Below are 18,402 nucleotides of genomic sequence, written 5' to 3' on the forward strand. Positions count from 1 at the left end.
CACGTGCATAGCATAGCACGTGCATAGCATAGCACGTGCTTAAATTCTATTATAATATGGTCCAAAAACCAAGTTCAACCAAGGTTATTTTCAAAATTAATATTGCAATTTTAAAAAGTTATTCATTAAATGTGGCAAAATCAGAATTGCAACTTATGCTTTCAAAGTAGTTTATTGAAAGACACCTTTTCATATTTTATAAAGTTCAATCAGTTCAATAATGCTATTACACAACCAGAGCCTGGAGCATCACCATTTGCCCGTTTTACCTTTTCCTATTTGATATGAATTTGAAATTAATAATCCAGAGTCTGAACCATTTGTTAATTCCCCACTTGTCATGGATACACACTCCACAACATCGGTGTGTGTTGACCTCGCTCCAGAGTGTGTTGGAAGATACACGATTGCGAACAGATTTGCACTGAACAGTCAGTTGTGTTGACAACAGTCACACCAATGCTGTCATTTTGGATACCTTTTATTTCAATAAATGAAAAATGGAGCACTCTTTAATATTTGGGTAGTGGTCAGAGCCGGTGCGGAGTGCCACACATGCATCACTCTTACAGTGGCTTCAACCGCAAATACAAATATGCATTATAGGAACGTATCACCTAAAGTCACTATACTTGGAGCTAGTTGGTACCATCTCTCCCATGACCTGGAAGTACTATGAATAAATATGTATATAAATATGACTCTCCCATTATCTGGAAGAATTCAGTGTTTTACTCTACACACAGTTTGCAAGCATACAAAAAATAAAATCAGCTGCTTTGTGGGTCAAACCCGCGCCAGTGGTGCATGACTAAGCAAAGCAGGCAGGTTAAAATGTGCACAAAGTTAATAAAGCGTAACCACCCTAATTACATTTAATCAACCTCAAGTACATTTTAACCTGAGGAAATGCTTTCCCATATTTTTTTAAAATAAGGTGAATATTTCAATTAGAAATTAGAGCAAACTTTATTGTTTAGTATATTTTCTCTATAGTATTCTGCATTTCAAAGCATGCCAAAGAAATATTCTCAGTCTCTGCATAGTGCTGGCTATATGAGTGCCAAAGAATTAGGATTAAATACAAGTTGGTACCTACAGGCAGATCCAGTATTGAATACCACCCCCTCCCTGGTTACCACCTCTGCAAGTGTTCAAAATATCTACACACATACAAAGAACTGAAAAGGTCAGCAGTATAGAAGACTATTAAGGAAGTGTATGTTTATCAGCGTATTCAAATGCTATGGGGAGATATCAAAAATGCTCTCCACCAAAGGATGCACCACCATTCCAATCTGCTGTCATCATATTCAGAATACATTGCAAAGTCCACTGTCACAGTCAAGGTAAAATACAACAACACATTCTAGTTTTGAGGTCAAAGTTCTGCATGTAAAGATACACTTCAGGCCACTAGGTGATGGTTAAAGGACACCAATGAGACGGTACAGTGTGTGACGGAGAGGAAAGCCCATTTCTGCAAAGCTTTTACCATGAAATAAAGCAAAGCAGAACTCTTTTTGTTAACAGAATGAGGACGACGGCTGGTGAACCTGACGGTGATGAAAAACAGCATCGATAAAGGGTTCAGTAGTAAGACTGGAAATATGTTCACATTTGTCACACATACTTTGCATTCAAACAGTTCACAATTAAAGAATTGACTGAACAATTTTAGATGTATTACCTGTGAAGGAACCCAAATCATGCTCAGCTTGTTTCTAAATCTGTTCCTGTTTTTGCATCAGTGCGGGACGCTCGTCCGGACAGGGAGGCAGACGCATACCTCATCTCATACCTACATTTCCAGTAGTTATTCAGCTAAAATGATTTTGGAAAATAAAAAAAACAATTCTTGTATTGTTCGCACAGAGGGAGGGGAGAGGGGGAGAATATGTGTATTTCCATAAAAGAAAACCTTTCCTTCACAAAAAGAGTTTCTTCACAATAAACGATAATGGGTCAAACGATATCAAGATACCTTGTACATTTTTTTGTCAACAATTAATACACCAAAAAACAAACGATTCTGCTCATATTGTGTTTGTCTCATCAACGATGGCCTGAAAGCTAACAAAGATTTGTGTTCAATACGGCCCCCCTGTGGTGACACTGGATTTTCAAAAAAAGCGTGGAAAGGCGCAGCCTCGAGATGAGAACACGCCGATTGTCAGCCGGACTGTTGCTAATGGTAGCGAAAAGAGGGTTCCTGCATCTTTCCAGTCGATCCAGAAACAGCCATTAAACTCCTCCAAGGCCTCGGTAAAGTGGCCCCCAATGGCGTGTGGCTCGCTGCCTGTCTATGCAGCCTTCAACCAAACTATTTTACGATAAAATGCGTTAACGCAACCACTGATGCTAATTCTATTTGGCTTTAATTTAGCGTAAGGCTCTCCGTGCCAGATATAGAAGTCCTTCAGCAGAGTTCTGCCTGTGGTTCAGACCTTCCAGCTGTTGATGATGAAATCGATCCACGCACTCCTTGCCTTTAAACCCATGAATTTTAAACAGTCAAATTTAGAGCCACTAGCTAAGACTTCCTCCAACACTGAGCGCAAATGACCAAAATATGTCGTTGAAATCACTCCTAAATTAAAATACAATGAAAACAATTCATACTTGTCCATGTTAACGATCAAATCAAGGCTATCTTGTGGCCACGCATTCTTTTTTCATTTTTAATCAATGTCACCAGAGGGGTCTGTAGTTCCAAAACTATTTTTTCTTCATTTTTTTTCTTCCACCACGAGGAAGTGTCAGTTCCGAGTAAATTTGCATTTGTTCCTCTGTTTTGTTTGAAAATGTTTAAGAGTAGCCTAGCAAAAACACATTATTGCTAATAAGTGTAGAAACCAAAACTTTCCTGTACAATAATTCTGTGAGTTCAAGTTTTCAAGTCATCCTCATCACACCCCCAAATTTCCTACAATGGAACCATTAAAATAATCACAGCTGACTCCTCAGACATGTTTTATGATTGAAAGAGTTGCAGTGGATCTGTCGATTATAGGTTCAATTTTAAAATTCCCGTAGTTTGGCCGAAGACTCGAGGACGCCTCTGCAGAAAGCAGCGGGAGCGCTACACGTGCTGGTTCAGTGCAATTCCATGTATCCATTTAGTGCACGGAGAACAACATTCTGGAGATTCAGGTGGAACATTTGAAAAACATTTTAGGTTCATTTACAAGGAGAATTTACAAAAGCACGACCATGCAGAAAGGTGAATACGAATGGACGATACTTGTACTGCATAACAGGAGCTGATTGTTCCCCCAAAACGGAGGAAAAAAACAGTCCTACAACAATAATAAACTGAGTCGCTCAGACCAGCAAGCAGCAAAATACAATCTTTTCCTGTATTAAAGGGTAACTCCATCATATCTCATTCCTTCAGAATTTCTTTACAAACTGTAATAGGTTGAGCTTTGAAAAGCATGATGCACTCCTGAGTTTTAATTAAACACCCACACTCTAAAAACAAAAGTGCCAAAAATGAATGGCTGAAATGAAGCTGCTACACATGTCAACTATTAAAGGACTATTGCACTTCAACAGGCTTCCCTTTCCCCAACTGACTCAGCATCATGACGGTCTGATTTCTAATCAGGGAAGACAAGTTTTAAAATGTATCATCATTTGATAAAAAAATGTAAAGAATTTTTTTCAGATGAGTTCAGCTGAGAGTTTATTAAGATCAGATTCAAATGCAAACAGGCTACGATTCCCTTCATCAAACATCTGAAGTAGATTCCCAGTGTCATTGCTCCAAAGATGGGAAAAATGCCATTTATATTGTGAAACTGCATCTTTGGAAAGATGAACAAGATCTAATCCATCTCACAGCACATCTGATCGGACAGATTTGCCTAAACAAATCACACAAACCAAATTAAACTCTCTAAAACCTCTAAATCAACCAGGCAATCTCAACACTATATAACGGGACCTTTAACTAGGTTAGCTTGAATTCTGAACCTGGACAGTTGAGGAAATTCATTACAGTACTAGAATGCTCCTGGCAATAATAATAACACAGCAAAAACAGGCGTGTTCATGTCTAAAGCCATTACTTATACCAGAAATCCTCTTTGCTGTCCAGGATTTGTCAACACGTTCCTGTTCGCCTCCAGTATGGATGAAGATGAGGGCTCACTGGAATCGGATCAGTTGCTGTTCAGTTGCCAGATGTGCCGTCTCTGATAGCTGGTGAGGTGTTGTACATATATTTACATATATTTACACAAAATGGCTGTGCTGCTTTATGCATATTAGGTGAGGAAGGAGGAGCAGTTATAAGAAAGTATTGTCATGTTGACTTTTCTCTTAGAAACTCTAGTTACTGGCAGCGCTTATAGAAGGTAGTCTACTCTAGTCTACTCCCAATAAAACCTGAGCAGTGGTGACATTAGAACATTGTTAAATGTTGCACATCTTTGCACCTCAGATAGTTGCTGTTTGTGGTTAAGTGGCTTGTTAGTGTGTATCCGAACATTTGACATTATACAAAGTAAGAAAATTGTTTTAACCGTAGACTTTTTCTATCATGATTTCGGAAAACCTTCATTTAATTTAGTAGAAAGGGTTTAAAAACAGGATTTAAAACAAACCAAAAACACAAAAACCTGTTTAAAGAGATTCTAATCATTGATGGCGAAAGGAGAATCAAAAGTTCTGGATGATATATTTAGGCTGGTCTGCAAGATGTGGAACCCGAACCCTAAGTCAAGAAAAGGCAGAAACAAAACATGTCTGGGCCTGATGTGACCACGCACAGAACCGATTAGTGCACTCTCCGTCTGGTCAGCAACTGCACATCTACCTTGTCTAATTCTGCATTCTTGACCCCCGTAAACTGGCAAACTTGAATATTTATACAGTAATGATACGAAATGGCCAAACAGTGGGCGTTGGTTCGAGTCCCAGGGCAGACAAGATATGGAAGGTGTTCTGGTAGTAGGGGGAGATGCCAGAACACCTTCAGAGCACTGCCCAGGTGCCCTTGAGCAAGGTACTGAACCCACAAATGCCCTGAGATGAACTGGGGCCTCATCCAGGGGGGACCGGCCTTCACCCATCGCGGACCCTCCCCGAGAGTCCAAAGGGATGGAGCGGTTAAAAAGGGACTATGGCCAAACTGGTATTTTAAAATCTTTCAGGGTTGTCAGATTAGAAAATTAAATGAAAATGAAATAATCAGCAAAATGTTTCATTTTATGCTCCTCCCCCTTTTTAGAGAACATAAAATATCAGTTTTCATTTGACGTACTTGGACTATGCTAGTACTAGCGTGTCCTACTGGATTATTTAGTTTGCTAAAATATTATAGTTTTAACACAAAATGAGAAAATATGTCACAAAATATCTGTCTGTCCGCCAACCCGTCCGTCCCTCCCTCTGTCCCTCCCTCCATGCACACACACACACACACGTATGTGAGTGTGTGTCTGTTTTGTCCATTCGTTTGACATCTCAAGAGTGATTTGCACATCGATTATTTTGCACCTTACCTTTTTCCTTCCTATGCTCGTGTATATTTGAGGATCTAGTTTGAGAACTCTGACTTTCGTTGCTGCTGTAATTCTTGTTCACAATCAAGTCTTGAAACCCTGGTGGGCTTGAAAGTTGCCCGTTTACTTTCTTCATCGTGATAAACTCAGTAAGGTGTTTCTGACAGGGCAGCTGATATGTTTTGAAGAGAATTCATGGCTTTTTTACCCTCCAGTTCCACACCTGAGGTGCAAACCAGCCAGACCAGTGTGAAGGACGGTGGTGAAGCCTTGGCCCTGCCTCCTGGGAACGTCCAAGGGGAAAGGAACATTAACAAAATGGAACGCCGTGTTTTCTGTTAGACCAGCTAACACTACAATTCTCCAGTTTTGATTTTGGCAGGAGCGTTAATTGTTTTAGAATTCCTCCACTTCGGCCTTTTTGTATTCTGGTCAGTTTATGCTGAATACAGCATTAAAGGGATTCTTTTATAGGGAAGCAGTCACATAGGAAAATACCGAATCTGAAGCAGATAACCAAGAATTTCAGATCTGGTTGACAAGGTGTCTAGTCGTCCAGGGCAGGAGACCCTGGTAGGGCAGGAGACCCTGGTAGGGTAGGAGACCCTGGTAGGGCAGGAGACCCTGGTAGGGCAGGAGACCCTGGTAGGGTAGGAGACGCTGGTAGGGTAGGAGACCCTCTCTGGACATTCTGTGGGTTCTGGATTGTGGTTATACAGCAGAGTTCAGAGAAGAAGTCTCTGAGGAGAAGAGGCCATAAAATCTCTCATCCCACTTGCTCAGACTGTCTTCACAGTCTGATGGGGGGTTCACTTCTTTCACGCAGAGAATTCTTTAGTGGTCAGAGGTATGAAGTTGTTGGGTGCTCTAAAGGGTTTGTTGGTAGGTACAGAATGTGCCTCTGAACTCTGTGCCATGAAGAAAAGGCTGAAACAGCAGGATAAGACATTAATTATGTTTCTCTTTTTGAATCCATTTATCCTCCTTTTGCTCTTTCTTAGCTCCCGCCTGGGTCAGAGCTGTGTCTTTTTGGTGTCTGGGAGTTTATTGGAGGTTGGGGCTCCTGCAGGGACAGCCTTCTTTGGGTTTCAGGATCCAGGGTACAGACTCCTTGACCCATACATCTGCTTGAACTAAAGTCCAACCTTCGTGTTAAGCTTGAAGTTACTGCAGTTCCACCTCCTGGAGTTAATGCTAAACCCATACCTACTACTGGCCCTGGAAGGTCTACCTCTAGATGCTGCCCCAGGTTTTCTAGTTCAGAGTGGGAAAGCTGATCCTGGCTGGTGTTGATTGTTGGAGAAACTGCAGATGATACTGAGTCCGGAGACCTGGCTGGGAGATCCTGGGATTCCAAGATCTGGAGGTAAAGACAACTTACTTTTCATAAATTCTAAAAGTCCTGCATTCACAAGGAAATTAAGTCAAATGTAGAACTCATCTGCATTCATCAGTCACATGACACACTGGACATTATCAACTTGGGATGCTGGGATGATGTTGGGATGCAATGATCCCCATTTTTTTAATTTCCAATCCCAATACCTGGATTTTGCCGATACCACAAGGTCTTTGTTTGCTTTAACATGAATACTATATTTTTTATTGTTTTTTTAAAAATATGACACCCCCGTCACGATTTAAATCATTTCAGGAGACAGCGTTAAAGCAGAGACATAACTCTAGAGTGGAAATTTCCGCAGGTTGGATCAGAAATTTAGGATCTCTGAATTACGTCGGTATTGGGGTCTGATAATGGATTGGATTGTACCCATTGCTAATCACCTGTGTCAAAGATGCCAGAGTGTCTGTCTCTAGAGGAGCCCCAGGTTGGGTCAATCTCTCTTCTGGACCAGAACCAGGTCCTGTACCAGGGTAGGGTGAGGCCTTCAAAAGACAGAAAATTATGAGCCTGCGTTTCAACATCCAGGGCAAGTTTGCAATGATAACAAGCTGTTTTCATAAAATCACTCTGTTCATTTGTGGTGAGCATCTTGTTTCTTTTAACACTCAAGGACAGGTGGTTGACGTCCAGACTGCGATCAGGACTATGAATTCTAGTACCTGGGGTGGTGATGAGACAGCACTGTAGGCTGGAGGAACCAGGGCCATCTGTCTCTGCAGAAGCTGCATAATGGCTCCAATGTCTGTTGACATGCGGCTCTCCAACCTGCACAAAATGTCGCCCACTAAATGAATTTCTTCGAAACAAAGATGTCTGATATAACCAAGTGAAAACGAAGGTAACCCAGAAAAAGTTCTGGATTACAGAGATGGAAACACAATTAAAAAATAATAACTTACAAGGATGCACTCAACTACGGGTGACCCCGCATGGCAGCTGTCATAATTATGGTTAATAAAGGTTAATAATTGCTCATTTGGGGTGGGGTCGTTGAGTGTGTAGGGGAATGCCCCGGCGCAGGAGAAACATGGAGGTGTACTGCTTGCAGGGGGAGGTGCGAGGATACATTCAGAGCACTGCCAAGGTACCTGTGAGCAAGCTTCCAACCCCCCAAATGCCCCCCCCCCATGACCCCAAAAGGGATATAGAGGTCAAGAAAACAAAAGAAAAATCTGGCCAATGTAGTGGTCCAGGAATGTGATTCCTGATAAACAACAGCAACGTCAGGATTTGGCGTCTGTGATTTATGGAGACCACTTTCTCCCACTTCAGTTAGAACAGAAGCCCAGCTGGAAGACCTCTTGCAGCAGTCCATTTCCAGTAAAGAGTTCATCTTTGAAGGATTTCCCCATCATTTGAATGCCTAGAAGGGGCAGAACAACACCTGTCAAGCTGTTTCTGCAGCAGGTCAAGGCGAGAGTCCAGCTGGCTGCGCTGCTGACGGGTCAGGCTGTGAAGAGGTGTGCTGAGAAGCGGTGGGGAGGCCATGCTGCAGCTGGGGACCTCCTGGTACTGCCCACCACCCCGGCTCTCTCCCCAGAAACTGAAGATGTTGGAAACCCCTGAGAGGGCACCTGTTGGAAGAAGAGAAGAAAGAAGGGTGTGAAACAGCATCAGTGTGAGAGCTTGGTGAAGAGGATGTTAGGGTTGGTGCTCTGGTTTACCTGACAGAGCATTACAGGTGTTTCCTGTCTTGGTACCTCTATCACACTCTGTCTTTATTGGTGTGGCCTGGCCTTGTGGACTAAGCAGCATTTCAGTTGGAGGGGCAAGTCTGGTCACCACTGACCCCTCCCCCTGTAGAAGATGTAGAGCTTCATATGCATATATGATTCCATATGTACTCTCCATGAATGGACAACAGCAGCTATGCATCACAACAGAAATACCTCTTCTCCACTGGAGTGTGAAGACACCGAACTTTGATGTACTTGCCACCGCTGCTTCGATAACTCCTCCTTTTTTTGGTTCTTAGCAGCTTCATGCTGTCTCCGCCTCATGGACTTATGGGATTTTTTGATTTCTCCAGCATCTGCATCATCTAGAAAGAAAAAATGTTGGAAAAGGACCCAAAAATAAATGGATGGAGGGATGGATGGATGGAGGGATGGATGGATGGATGGATGGGTGGGTGGATGGATGGATGGAGGGATGGATGGGTGGGTGGGTGGAGGGAGGGAGGGAGGGAGGGAGGAGGGAGGGAGGGAGGGAGGGATGGATGGATGGATGGCTGGCTGGCTGGCTGGCTCGCTGGCTGGCTGGCTGGCTGGCTGGCTGGGTGGGTGGCTGGCTGGCTGCTGGCTGGGTGGCTGGCTGGCTGGCTCGCTGGCTGGCTGGCGGGCTGGCTGGCTGGCTGGCGGGCTGGCTGGCGGGCTGGGTGGGTGGCTGGCTGGCTGGCTGGCTGCTGGCTGGCTGGCTGCTGGCTGGCTGGCTGGGTGGCTGGCTGGCTGGCGGGCTGGCTGGCTGGCTGCTGGCTGGCGGGCTGGCTGGCTGGCGGGCTGGCTGGCTGGCTGGCTGGCGGGCTGGCTGGCGGGCTGGCTGGCTGGCTGCTGGCTGCTGGCTGGCTGGCTGGCTGGCTGCTGGCTGGCTGGCTGGATGGCTGGCTGGCTGGCTGCTGGCTGGCTGGCTGGCTGGCTGGCTGGCGGGCTGGGTGGGTGGCTGGCTGGCTGCTGGCTGGCTGGCTGGCTGGCTGGCTGGCTGGCTGGCTGGCTGGCTGGCTGCTGGCTGGCTGGCTGGCTGGCTGCTGGCTGGGTGGCTGGCTGGCTGGGTGGCTGGCTGGCTGCTGGCTGGCTGGCTGCTGGCTGGCTGGCTCGCTGGCTGGCTGGCTGCTGGCTGGCGGGCTGGCTGGCTGGCGGGCTGGCTGGCTGGCTGCTGGCTGGGTGGCTGGCTGGCTGCTGGCTGGCTGGCTGGCTGGCTGGCTGGCTGCTGGCTGCTGGCTGCTGGCTGGCTGGATGGCTGGCTGGCTGGCTGGATGGATGGATAAAAAGCTCCAAAAACCTTTTTCTGTGCGTCTTCGGAACGATAACTTTCGTCTGCGTAGTTTGTTGAATCCACCACAGAGTGAATCATCACTTGGAGAACCTGGAATCATGTTTGTCTGGAATAAAGATGTTAAATAGCAGATTTTAATAATCCAACAATGTTTGCTCAGAAATGATTAAGGAATGTAGTAAAGTAATAAGATTCTCTAGCTTAAAGAAACTTTTTAAAATCTCAGGAATCGCTGAACCCTAATTAGCCAAATATGCAGTTCTGATACCCTGAACTTCACTGAAGAGCTATTTATGAAAATGTCCGAAAATGTTCAAAATGTCCGACAAGATAATACATATTTTCCAAAAATGTAAAACATAAGAATCTCTTTGTAGCATAGAAAAAATATTTGGATAGCAATTTGGCCATTTCCTAAGGTTAGTTTTGGGTGTGTGGGAACTGCCCCACAGACAGAAACAGCCTTTTCTCCAAGTTCTGCATCATTTTTCAAAGCTTTTTAACTCTTTCTGAACACTTAAAGTTTACAACAAGATGCTGATTAGGATTAGAAATGGTGCAGCAGTTGTGTGCAGAGGGAAGAGGTGGTTCTAATGTCTCAAACGTGAAGTCTCACTTGCAGCTCATTACAATCCTAGCAACAATTATTTGGAACCCTTGTCAATAAAATGAGAAAAATGAATAAAATGTTTTTGAAACTCACATCCCGGAGGTTGAAGGTGATCTCCAAGTTGTTCCAGAAATGTTCTGCAAACTCAGGATACATATCGAGAACCTCCAGAACGTCTTCTCTAAAAATTTTGTGGAGGTCACAGTAGGTCAGAGCCCTCACATCCGCGTTGGATTTACCTGGTCGGGCGTACAAGTTGATCGGCTCACCAAAGATGTCATTCTTACCTAAAAAAAAGGGCAATTCTTCACTTACCACTATATCTGTGAACGATATTCCATCTTAAAGCGCAACAATCAGTTGGATTATATGTATTTGCGTGATCGTGTGCGTGTGTCCTGAGTTTGCTTTTACCTAAGATGGCTACCACTACATCGCCTCTCAGTATTTCAATTGATCCACGGGATATGAAGTATAGGGCAGTGAGGACATCTCCTGCATGGACCAGCGTGTCACCAGGGGGTGCGTGGGTGGTCTTGAACTTCATGGCCAATGCCCGCAGGCAGCCCTTAGAGGACCCCTTAAAAGCTGTGCAATTCTGCAGCAATGTCCGGTTCAGATGAAGGCATATATCTGCCTGGAGACACTCTGGGAAGCCTTTTAGCACCTAGGCCGGAGAAGGAGAGATAAAGAAGGTAAAGGAAGGGAAGAAAAAGAACGGGGCCTGTATTCACAATCAAGTCCAGAGTCCTTGCACAGAGCTCCTAACTTACCATATTTTCGCGGCCATAAGACGCAGTGTCAGTTACAGGTGCGCCGGATTATAGGACGCGGGTATGATAAAACATACCGGCACGCTAGCTTAAAACATTCACGCCTAGCAATGTACTCACGTACATCATCTTCTGTATCCGAAATGAACAAATGAATCCGAAATGGCTTTAGTGAAAGCCGAAAAGCATTTACAGCATTTGGAACTCCATTTTGGAGGAAATTTAAGACTTTTAAGTGCGCCTTATGGTCGCGAAAATACGGTTGCTCAAAAAATTAACTTAAGATTCAGGGTTTTTCTGAGAGGAACTCTTAGCCAGGAGTGCACAAAAGGTATCTTGGTGAGGAGGTGTTGAGACCATTGCTTGGTATGATGTGGTCTTCTAAGAGCTCTGATTGGTTGTTCCAAAAACAAAAGTGAATTGACAGTGAAATCAATCCTAAAATTTAGAAGACATGTGTAATCATGATAATATTAATAAGTTATGATGATTAAATGCTGAATATTTTTTCAGAAAATTGTGACACATTGAACATTTTGGAACTTGTTTTATTCACACGCCAATGGTCATATTCATTTGCTCATTGTTATGTTTACTCACCAGGCTGGTGAATTTTACTACTTAATCTATTTGATATTATTGGGAGACGCAGACTCGGCTGTCCACTACGATGGTTGGTGTCCTCCTTGTAAAAGCAGTTTCATTTAGCAGACTGATCAGAGGAGCAACAAAATGGAGAAGAAAAGAAGGAAAAACTAAACTGGACAGAAGAGCAGTTCCACTGATGGGGTTAGGGTTAGCTGATGGAGAAGAACAAAGTACTTCCAAGAGAGAAATTCAGTCCCAGGATCACGGCACCAGCAAAGAGGCAGATTTGGGAGTGTAACGCCCAACAAATCGGTGCATCGTTCCCTCTCCTTTCACTCACAAGCAAAGAGTGTCCGAAGTGCTGGTATGTTCAAGACTGCAGCACACAAAGTACCTCTAGTTTCATCTATATTATATATGAAGGAAATGTCTTTCAATAATCTATTTATATGGGAATTGTTATATATTAGATATTTTCTATATATTTCTATGTAAGCTTATGTGTATAGAATTTATTTGCATGGATATTGTTGCAAATAATATATGAATTAATCTGTGTTTAATATCTGTGCGTACTAAAGAGGCTTCTTAAAATTTCTCCAAAGCCCTCTGAACTGTTTTCCACCTTGGGAGTTCTCTTAAGGCCTGCCGGGGAGCCAATAAACCAATGGACAATTACAACAAAGACAAATAACTACCAGACCAGCAACAGACAGAAGAGAAAAGAGAGAAAAAACCAAACAAAGCAAAAAAAGAAAAAAGAACTGAAAACACACTAACCACACGCACATCTGCCCCGACAGCCCCACAAACATGTGGACCCAGATCTTGTGCACTTCTGATACTTGTGCACATCATTCAACAGGATGGTGATAATACACTCAGACCAAAGCAACATGATCTGCCTTCACCCCCCAGTGAAGCTTCAGCCAATGAAGCTTCAGCCCCCAGTGAAGCTTCAGCCAATGAAGCTTCAGCCCCCAGTGAAGCCCAGTATCACCAGTGTGATACCACAGCCAAAGTTTGTCTCTACGACTGCTTATGTCTGATGCAGACCTCTAGCTGTAGATCTGGTGTGTGTTAAGGATGCATGTGTGTGTTATGTGTGTATGCTTGAGTTTGCCACTTGGTGGAAGACCAGGAAGCTGTAGCCCCACCACACTGAACCGGGGCCACAAGCAGCTGCCAGAAAACTCAATGACCCCTGCCGGGCAGAACAGACATAAAGGCCAACCAGTCCGTGGACAACCACAATCCCATCCCCAGGCCAGACCAGCAAAGGCCCACTGAAGAAGGCCCCAACACCAGGCCTGCCATCTGGATGAGAGGCCCCACAAGTCCAAAGGCCCTAACCCTAATCCGTAGCCCCAGGGCCCGGGCATGCCATCTTCCTGTCTGGGACAGGGTAGGGTATACTATATATATACTGTTCCTATGACTGTGTTCTTCTGGACAGAGATCTCTGATGCGGTTCCTGGTATCTGCTGGAGCATCTACTCAGCTTGGGGGTTACTGCCCCTAGAGTCCCCATCACTACTGGGACCACTGGTGCCTTCACACCCCACATTCTCTCCATCTCCTCCTTCAGCCCTTGGTACTTCTCCAGCTTCTCCTGTTCCTCCTTCCTGATGTTGCTATCACTTGGGGTTGCTACATCTATCACCACCACTGTCTCCTGGTGTTTATCCACCACCACGATGTCAGGCTGGTTGGCCACCATATAATTAAAGTATAAAATATAGTTACTCATGGAAGACTTGTGGTTTTCACTTTCTCATTGAACTTGTGGTTTTCAGACAAATATTATTGTTTAACATTTCACTTGGTAGTTTTTAAATTATTTGACCAAGTCAATTAATGGATGCTTTTTTCAAAACTGTAAAGAAAACCACAAAAAAACAAGTATGTGCAATGGAGTTCATGTGATACATTTCAGTCCTGTGTGCAGTAGGTGTGTATCCACACTAGTAAAGATACTCACATCAGTCCTATTTTCTTTGAAGTTGTCGGACCATGCATGCTGAGACAAAGGCTTCCAATCATCCTATTAATGTACAGCGCAGGCTCAAAATCCTCCTCTAGCCGTTTTGTGTGTGTATTCATGTGCATCACTCAGGTAGCGTGCAACACCAACACTGCTTTGAGGGTCAGTACTCACAGCGTTCATGTCAATGCCATTGGTGTAGGACCAGGCATGCTGGAAATATTCCTCCAGCCTCTGGCGCAGTGGATTGGGGATCTGGTGGAAGCGGATGAACTCTCGGACCCTCAGCATCTGGGTGTGGTACCGAGCCGTCCCCGAGTACAGACGCTGGATGATGGCCGAAACATTCCCAAAGATACTGGCATACATCAGTGCTACGGGTTTGAGAGGAGACGGGAGGGCGAGACATCAGGAGAGGGGAGAGAGGCCACTTTTAGAAGAGCAGCAGAAGTTTGAAAAGCACGTGAACAGAAAAGGCCGAAAGCTTCAACACGTGCGCAGGTTACGGTCAGGGTTAGGGTTAGGTTAGGGTTAGGGTTAGGGTTAGAGGGTTAGGGTCAGGGTTAGGGTTAGGGTTAGAGGGTTAGGGTTAGGGTCAGGGTTAGGGTTAGGTTAGGGTTAGGGTTAGAGGGTTAGGGTTAGAGGGTTAGGGTTAGAGGGTTAGGGTCAGGGTTAGGTTAGGGTTAGGGTTAGGGGTTAGGGTTAGAGGGTTAGGGTCAGGGTCAGGGTTAGGGTTAGGTTAGGGTTAGAGGGTTAGGGTCAGGGTTAGGGTTAGAGGTTAGGGTTAGAGGGTTAGGGTTAGGGTTAGAGGGTTAGGGTCAGGGTTAGGGTTAGAGGGTTAGAGGGTTAGGGTCAGGGTTAGGGTTAGGTTGCAATTCCATCATATCAATATAAAGTAGCAGACGGTGATGGGACACGTTCAGCTGCAGAAGAGTCCGTTGAGAATCGGCTGCATCACTGGTCCCCTAATGGGATTCTGCTCCCAGTCCCAGTCATTAAACCAGTAAAGGGATTCTGCTCCCAGTCACTAAACCAGTAAAGGGATTCTGCTCCCAGTCACTAACCAGTAAAGGGATTCTGCTCCCAGTCCCAGTCATTAAACCAGTAAGGGGATTCTGCTCCCAGTCACTAAACCAGTAATGGGATTCTGCTCCCAGTCCCAGTCATTAAACTAGTAAAGGGATTCTGGTCCCAGTCACTAAACCAGTAATGGGATTCTGCTCCCAGTCCCAGTCATTAAACTAGTAAAGGGATTCTGGTCCCAGTCACTAAACCAGTAAAGGGGGCAGCAGCTGTTGAGGTGATGAAGCAGAAGGTGGCGCTGGACCTCTGAAGGGTTAGGGTTAGGGTTAGCCCTAACCCTAACCCTAACCCTAACCTCTGTTGAATCCCTTTTTGATGGGCAGCGAGTTTGAACACACAAACAGCAGAGCCGCTTTGGTCTCTGAGGATCTGGTTGAGGCCCAGAGACCAACTGCAGGGTTAGGGCTAGGGTTAGGGTTAGGTTAGGTTAGGGTTAGGGTTAGGTTAGGGTTAGGGTTAGGTTAGGGTTAGGGTAGGTTAGGTTAGGTTAGGGTTAGGGTTAGGTTAGGTTAGGTTAGGGTTAGGGTTAGGGTTAGGGTTAGGGTTAGGGTTAGGTTAGGTTAGGTTAGGGTTAGGTTAGGTTAGGTTAGGGTTAGGGTTAGGGTTAGGGTTAGGGTTAGGTTAGGGTTAGGGTTAGGGTTAGGGTTAGGGTTAGAGGGTTAGGTTGAGGTTTGTTCCTTGGTTCCTCCAGATGCTGGCTGCAGCACAGTTGCAGTTCCTGATGCGTTTGTACTTACATCCAATAAGCATCACACAGATAGAGAAGATCTTCTCAGAGTTGGTGTTCGGTGACACGTTCCCAAACCCGACGCTGGTCAGACTGCTGAAGGTGAAGTACAGAGCTGTGACATACTTGTCTTTAATGGAGGGTCCAGAACCTGCAGTGGGAACATGGAGGTGCTGGTGACCTTCCCGTGGGATCTCTGTTTCTGTTCTAATGTTCTGCCACGTTGAAATTGAAGAGCATTTTTTAATTCCAATACCATGAATAGAGTCATTGTACGGTTTCCCCAACTGGTCACCCAGCGTATGAAGCCAGCCGATGGAACCATTTCGCTCCACGTTACCAATAGCGTACCTGAAAAAGGATTTGATACAGGTGAGTTTATCAAAGCTGATCAAAACGTTGAACATTTGCACAACAGTACAGCTACGTTTCATCAGCATAATCCTTAAGACACTTGTGATGCTCGTGAACCTTAGTCTGCAGAGTAAACATGGTCACATGGATGAAACCCACAAGCTAACATAGCTTCCACCAATATCGGGACAGAACAGTGGGGGGCGCTATCGGGCAGATCCCCGACAAACAGACGTCTTGATGATGCCTTAAGATGTTCATTTCTAGTTATGATCTTTTTATGATCACTTCAAATATGTCATGTGATCCAATAGACCCAAAATACAAGTACAAGTACTAAATACAATACTAACCCCAACCCAACCAATGAGAATGCAGAGTACAAACTACTGGAACCCTGCTGGGAAATACCATCCCATAATTTAATGAAGCATCGTGAAAACTAGCGTTAAAGAATCAAAGTCTGTTCTAATAATGTTATCAGGCAATAACTGCCACTGTGGAACTGGAGCTAAACATTAACACATTTCACGATAATCAAAGAACAATTAACGTACGTTATTAATTACGTTATTTTATGCTACTGAACCCTTCAACATGTGATGAATTAACGGTTACGGTTACCAGATGCAGGCGAGCCAGTGAGCGATGAGGGCGAAAGTGCACATGAGCAGGAAGAGCACGGCGGCGCCGTACTCCGAGTACCGGTCCAACTTCCTGGCAACACGGACGAGACGGAGGAGACGCGCCGTTTTCAGGAGGCCAATCAGAGTGGTGGTCTGGTGGCAGATCAAAGATCAAAGCATGTCAGGAACATGTGACTGACACACTCAGGGCACGCGTACACGCACACACACACGCACCCACCCATCCATCCGTCCATCATCCATCCATCATCCATCCATCCATCCATCCATCCATCCATCCATCCATCCATCAATCATCCATCCATCCACTCATCCACTCATCCATCCACCCATCCTCCATCCATCATCCATCCACTCACCCATTCATCCATCCATCCACCATCCATCCATCCACTCATCCATCCATCCATCCATCCTCATCCATCCATCATCCATCCATCCTCCATCCATCATCCACCCACCCACCGTCCATCCATCCACCCTCCCACCCATCCTCCATCCATCATCCATCCACTCACCCATCCATCCATCCACCCATCCTCCATCCATCATCCATCCACTCACCATCCATCCATCCATTCATCCATCCATCCATCCACTCATCCATCCATCCATCCATCCATCCACTCATCCATCCATCCTCCATCCATCATCCACCCACCCACCGTCCATCCATCCACCCACCCACCCTCCATCCATCCATCCATCATCCATCCACTCACCATCCATCCATCCATCCATCCATCCACCCACCCACCCTCCATCCATCCACCCTCCCACCCATCCTCCATCCATCCATCCATCCATTCATCCATCCATCCATCCACTCACCATCCATCCATCCATCCACCCATCCTCCATCCATCCATCCATCCATCCACTCATCCATCCACCCTCCCACCCATCATCCATCCACTCATCCATCCATCCATCATCCATCCACTCATCCATCAACATACCTCCTCTCCATTGCGGTAGATGAGCAGATCAAAGGGGATGGCGGCCACCATGTCTATGAGGAACCACCCTTTAAAGTAGTGGACAGCGATCCGCACCGGGTGACTGACCACCTCATCATTGGCGTTGACGTACGTCGTCCTGAGAGGGGAAATAGACGCCATGACTGAAGTCTCTGCTGCTTCTTCTGTATTGCTTTCGTGTGTGTGATGACACACCTGAAGTTGATGAGGATGTCAATGATGAACATGATATCCACAATGAGGTCGACCACGTTAAGAGGAGAACATGAGTAAATACAGCTCTGAGTGGATGCATCTTCCTGAGAAGATGTAACAAAGAGAGATTGAGTGAATTCAAGGGAAAAAGAATCAATTCCAACAAAAGAACGTCTGTCATTTCCTCCACTGAAGAGTTTCAATGGTGTCACCATCATTTGCATCTCTCGCCCACAGACGAGCCATCAAAGGATCTACACACACTTTTAGCTTCTTTTTGCATGTGTGTAGCAACTTTACTCTTTTAGAACTTGTTCTATCACAGATCTGTGATTGTTCCAACCAAATATACTGAACTTCTGTTCCAGCTGCCTGATCCTGCCCATAATTTGTTCTTCAAATCAGTTTTAGTGCTCCAAAACAATAATAAAATGTTCCTGATTGTGAAATTAATACGTATTCTACACTTTTTGCTTGTGCTTTTGAAAAGGAGAAACTCGATAAAGCTCAAATTTCTGTGATATGACTAGTTGCTAGCTATGTTCTTCTGTGCAC

At 45.1% G+C, this 18,402-nt stretch overlaps 1 protein-coding gene across 5 annotated transcripts in view; it reads right to left on the reverse strand.

Annotated features, from left to right (window-relative positions):
* Positions 1–153: 153 nt before the first annotated feature.
* Positions 154–18,402, reverse strand: part of kcnh2b (potassium voltage-gated channel, subfamily H (eag-related), member 2b) — a 94,867-nt gene continuing 76,618 nt past the window's right edge. For 3 of the 5 annotated variants that reach the window (XM_057013115.1, XM_057013112.1, XM_057013111.1), the window contains 16 exons: positions 17,848–17,951; positions 17,632–17,770; positions 16,650–16,804; positions 15,928–16,022; positions 15,682–15,822; positions 14,036–14,235; positions 13,859–13,921; positions 10,931–11,183; positions 10,610–10,803; positions 9,913–10,012; positions 8,805–8,956; positions 8,580–8,712; positions 8,300–8,489; positions 7,575–7,680; positions 7,296–7,397; positions 154–6,870 (listed from right to left, as the gene is read on the reverse strand). In XM_057013115.1, coding sequence (XP_056869095.1) covers positions 6,508–6,870; positions 7,296–7,397; positions 7,575–7,680; positions 8,300–8,489; positions 8,580–8,712; positions 8,805–8,956; positions 9,913–10,012; positions 10,610–10,803; positions 10,931–11,183; positions 13,859–13,921; positions 14,036–14,235; positions 15,682–15,822; positions 15,928–16,022; positions 16,650–16,804; positions 17,632–17,770; positions 17,848–17,951 — 2,490 coding nt within the window. In that variant the 3' untranslated portion in view covers positions 154–6,507. The remainder of the gene's footprint in view (positions 6,871–7,295; positions 7,398–7,574; positions 7,681–8,299; positions 8,490–8,579; positions 8,713–8,804; positions 8,957–9,912; positions 10,013–10,609; positions 10,804–10,930; positions 11,184–13,858; positions 13,922–14,035; positions 14,236–15,681; positions 15,823–15,927; positions 16,023–16,649; positions 16,805–17,631; positions 17,771–17,847; positions 17,952–18,402) is intronic. The other 2 variants (XM_057013114.1, XM_057013113.1) reach the window with 1 other exon arrangement.

The sequence above is a fragment of the Takifugu flavidus genome, chromosome 17 (genome assembly GCF_003711565.1).
Source record: "Takifugu flavidus isolate HTHZ2018 chromosome 17, ASM371156v2, whole genome shotgun sequence".
Taxonomy (NCBI): Eukaryota; Metazoa; Chordata; class Actinopteri; order Tetraodontiformes; family Tetraodontidae; genus Takifugu; species Takifugu flavidus.